The sequence below is a fragment of the Lactuca virosa genome, chromosome 2 (genome assembly GCF_052849685.1).
Source record: "Lactuca virosa cultivar CGN04683 chromosome 2, Lactuca_virosa_CGN04683_v6, whole genome shotgun sequence".
Taxonomy (NCBI): Eukaryota; Viridiplantae; Streptophyta; class Magnoliopsida; order Asterales; family Asteraceae; genus Lactuca; species Lactuca virosa.
Window position 1 is genome coordinate 40,381,500 of NC_136427.1, and position 4,187 is coordinate 40,385,686.

The following is a 4,187-nucleotide window of genomic DNA, read 5'->3' on the forward strand; positions in this document are numbered from 1 at the left end:
TAATATGTCTCTATTGGTGATGCCGGTGCAGGTTAAGAAATATTTGGAATCCCTTCGAGCTAAGTTTTTTGGGGGTTTCGATGGAAGTTATAAAAAAATTTATTGGGTTAATCAGAATCTGGTTTTGGTGTCTCAAGAGAAGAGGGCCTCGGTTTTGGTAGCCTTGAGGCTCTTAACCAGGCTTTGATTCAAATGTAGAATTGGATGTTTATTAATGATTTTTTTATGGGTGAAGGTGATTTCGGATTCGTATGATTATCCAAGAGATGATTTGATTTTTGTAGTAATTATAGAGTTACAACTTCGAGGGTTTAGGCTCATATCATTGGCTCCATAAATACAATGCGTGGTAGGGGTATAATTTCTTTTTCGTGTCTCAAGAAGGTGATAGGGAATGGGAGAACCACTCATTTTTGGTTGGATAGTCGGGTAGGTGATGTTCCTTTAAAAGACCGTTTTGTTCGTTTGTTTTACATCGGACAAAATCGAGATTGTTCTATTGTGGATAGATTGGTGGATGGTTGGTATTGGCTTTGGAATCATCCATTTGTGCAAAGACAATTTAAAGACCTTATGTTGATCATTCGGTCCTTTCAGCCAAATTCAAAGGATGATGACTGGCAGTGGGAATTGAATAGTTCTCTCAGGTTTACAGTGAATGAAGTTAAAAAACATATTGATAATGAGTGCTTTCTAGATCATATCCATGTGACTAGGTGGAAAAAATTTGTTCATAGAAAGGTAAACATCTTTATTTGGAGATTGTTGTTAGATCAGTTACCTACTAGATGGAATCTTAGCATCAAAGATTTGGATATTCCTTCGTTGCTTTGCCCTTTATGTGATAAACGGGTGGAAAAAATATATCATGTTTTCTTATTATGTGAAGAGGTTTCTGTTATTTGGCAAAGGGTGTTTAGATGGGTGGATTTGGTGTTGTCGGGTGTGAAAATCTTACGAGATTTATTTTCTTGGTTGGATACATTCTCTTTATCGGTTAAGAAAAAGGCGGCTTTGGAGGCTATTATTCAGATGATGTTATGGGTGATTTGGCGATATCATAATGGTACCATTTTTAGGGAGTCGCATCTAGTGAAGAACCATATTTTTGATGATATAGTAGATTACTCTTATAATTGGTTTAGTTTTAGAAACAAAAAAACTCAAGCTAGCTGGGTTGATTAGTTTAAAAACCAAATTCTAGCTATTTCTTTATAATTTATAGCTTCTTGCTAGTTTTGTTTATAAATTTCAACTGTTCAAAAAATAATAACAATAGTAGAGAAAATAATCCGACATAAGAATATATATGGAAAACTCCAAAACTGTAGAAAAATCATGGGCCTCTAGAGATAAAGATCCACTATATGATAAATTGTTATAATCAGATAGACTAATCTCTCAAGCCTCCCCTAAATTACACTCACACTCACCAAAGTGTTAACTAACACTAAAAAGAGAAGAAAGAAAGAACTAAACACTTCAAGTAAATTTTGGTTGGGGTGCTTTGAAACCAAAGCCTTCGACTCTATTTATAAGCTTAGAGTCCCCCCAAACTTTTATCCTTGTAGAAATGTGGGATGCAAATCATTATTCATTCCTTTAGAAAGGTCCTAATGAACTTATCGTGGGCGTTGGAATCCAAATGATCAATGGCCAAAAGAAAGGTTGTATATTTCTTATTTGGGTGTGCATGCAACATATTATAGCAAAAGTGTCACCATTATTATTATCAAAATGAAACAACCATTTTTGTTAACTAAAATGTCACAATTATTATTATCAAAAGAATGTCAAAATCCATCACTATATAATGCGTAAAATGAATTAATGTTTCAATCCATATCAGAAGAATAGTAACAATTTAATAAACTAACTGAAACACCACTACTTACCATAAGCTCATAATCCTTGATCCTTGTAATAGGCGCAGTGCGTATGTTTCCCATGATCAAGTTGAGCTCTCCATGCTTTAGCTTCTTACTTTCCTTTAGTCCTTGCATATACGAGTAAATGTGAGTACCACATTTAATATCAAGAACCTAAGAATTGGAAGTTGACATATTATGGAGTTTAATCACAAAAATACCTGAAGTGCCACACCATTTGGCCTTATTCTTCTTCAACTCTTGCAGGTACTTTGGGCAGTTATGTTTCCAATGTACTTTCTCTTGGCAGTAGAAACATATGGCCTCTTTGGGGTCAGTGGTTGGAGCTTTGTCAGAATTAACCTTTTTCTTAAGACCTTGGTTGGACATTCTATCCTTGGCCTTTCCCTTTCCATTGGTATGTGAAACCTTCTTCTTCTTAGGATGATGACCGTAGCCAATAACCAAGACAGGAGTAATGGAGGTGGAGCTTCTAGTCTTAAGCATACTTGCTTCGGCAGTTTTAAACATGCCATGAAGCTCCATCAAGGACTTTTCCAGATTGTTCATGTTATAGTTCATAACAAATTAGTGGTATGAACTTGAGAGTGAGTTGATAACCATGTCAATGGACAAATCCTTAGAAAACTGGACACATAGATTTTTCAATCTGTTTATGTACGACTTCATTTTCTAAACGTGTGTACATACATAAGTCCTATCTTGATGTTTACATGTCATCAAGGATTTAATGATCTCGAGTCGTTCTTTCCTAACTTGCTCTTGGAACATTTCCTTGAGCTGATAGTTTATGTCGTATGCACCCCAGTTCTCAAAGCCCCTTTGGAGCTTGTAGGATATGGTTCTCAAGATAAGGCAAGCAACCTTAGTCTACTAATTGTAGTGTTTTTTTTATAAGCACTAATGTCTTAATTTAAGGATTCTTCAACGATTTCAGGGAGATTTTCATCGAGAACGTACTCCTTGTTCTCATACCTTAATGTGATTCTTAAAGTTCAAATCCAATCCAAGTAGTTTGGACCAGTGAGCTTCTCCCTAGAAAGAGTTGATAGGAGAGAGAAGTTCAAGGGAAATGGTGGAGGAGGGGGAGGAGGAAGATTGTTGTTGTTGTTGTTGTTTGGGATCTACATCTACAATAAAGAGAGTTTAGTTAGTTTGATATCATTCTTAAATAACTTACCCTTAAAAATTATTTACTAAGGTTGTGATCCATACTTAGCTTTGTAATGTGTAAAGGTATGTCGTAAACACACCACAAGGTTATTTAGTTAGGCAAATCTCTTTGCCAATTTCATTCTCTATGAAACTCCTAGTTCTTTTGAGGTTCATTGACTAGCAATGGAATGTTAGTCTCATATTGTGCTCATTTCACATCATTTCCAAACATAATCTTCACATTGATGTGTCGGCTAACCACACACACTCCATTAACAGATTACAACGAAATGTATGTTTTTCACGGGTAACACACGATTCATGTTTTTTTAATTATATAAAATGAGAATTGTGCTTTATTACTTTAGTTAATACTTTTAACGTGGAACATGTATTCTGTAAATGGGTAATAAGGTATACGATGTGAAAATAATTAGGCACTAGTTTTAACCTACTAATGTAACTAATTATTACTCCCAAGGAAGTGTACCTAGTCGAAAATAGAATAACACAAATAGTCGGGTATCGAACAAAGTGAACTGAATGATTAGCCAATTTTATCTACTAATTACCTAAATTACAATTTAATAAAAGAAAGGGGGTTTTCTCTAGTTTTGCAAGACTAGAAACTTAATTAATCAAACTAAACTAATTATCAACTAATGAAACAAAAACTAAAACTAAAAGCAAGAAACACAAAAGATGATTTTAACCAAGACAATTGAGAGACTTTCGTTTAGCTTCGATATACTTGCTATTATGGTTGATTTAATGGAAGTTCAATGGATTAATGCTTTGTTGGTTACCGATTCCTAAGATGATCAGGTTAATGTTCACTAACCTGATCCTTTAGCAAATAAGTTCATTCATACGACGATCAGGCAGATAAACTAACAAATTTACTAGTATTCGATTCGAGTTAAATTAGACTTATAATGGATTGATCAATTTGGTTAATTAAATCAATTCAGTATATGATTGGTCGTCATATATTGGATCCTACAATTACTTACCCACTTTTCTATTTAACCCTAGGTTTTGGTCAAAACAACAGTCCTACAATTTCGCAATTCACAAGATCATAAGATGCAAGTTTAATTAAGAATGATGGTCATGCAAACTTAATTAAACTCTGTAATAAAC

The 4,187-nt window shown here is 34.3% G+C and overlaps 1 protein-coding gene across 1 annotated transcript; it reads left to right on the forward strand.

The window, feature by feature from the left end:
• The first annotated feature begins 342 nt into the window (after nucleotides 1–342).
• Nucleotides 343–1,185, forward strand: LOC145157383 (uncharacterized). Its single transcript, XM_079076430.1, has one exon. It carries the CDS (start codon nucleotides 343–345, stop codon nucleotides 1,183–1,185), a length of 843 nt encoding a protein of 280 aa, XP_078932556.1.
• The last annotated feature ends 3,002 nt before the right edge of the window (nucleotides 1,186–4,187 follow it).

Bases quoted from the DNA above. Each gene is read 5' to 3' on its own strand.
- LOC145157383 (XM_079076430.1), top strand. From the start codon at position 343: ATGCGTGGTAGGGGTATAATTTCTTTTTCGTGTCTCAAGAAGGTGATA.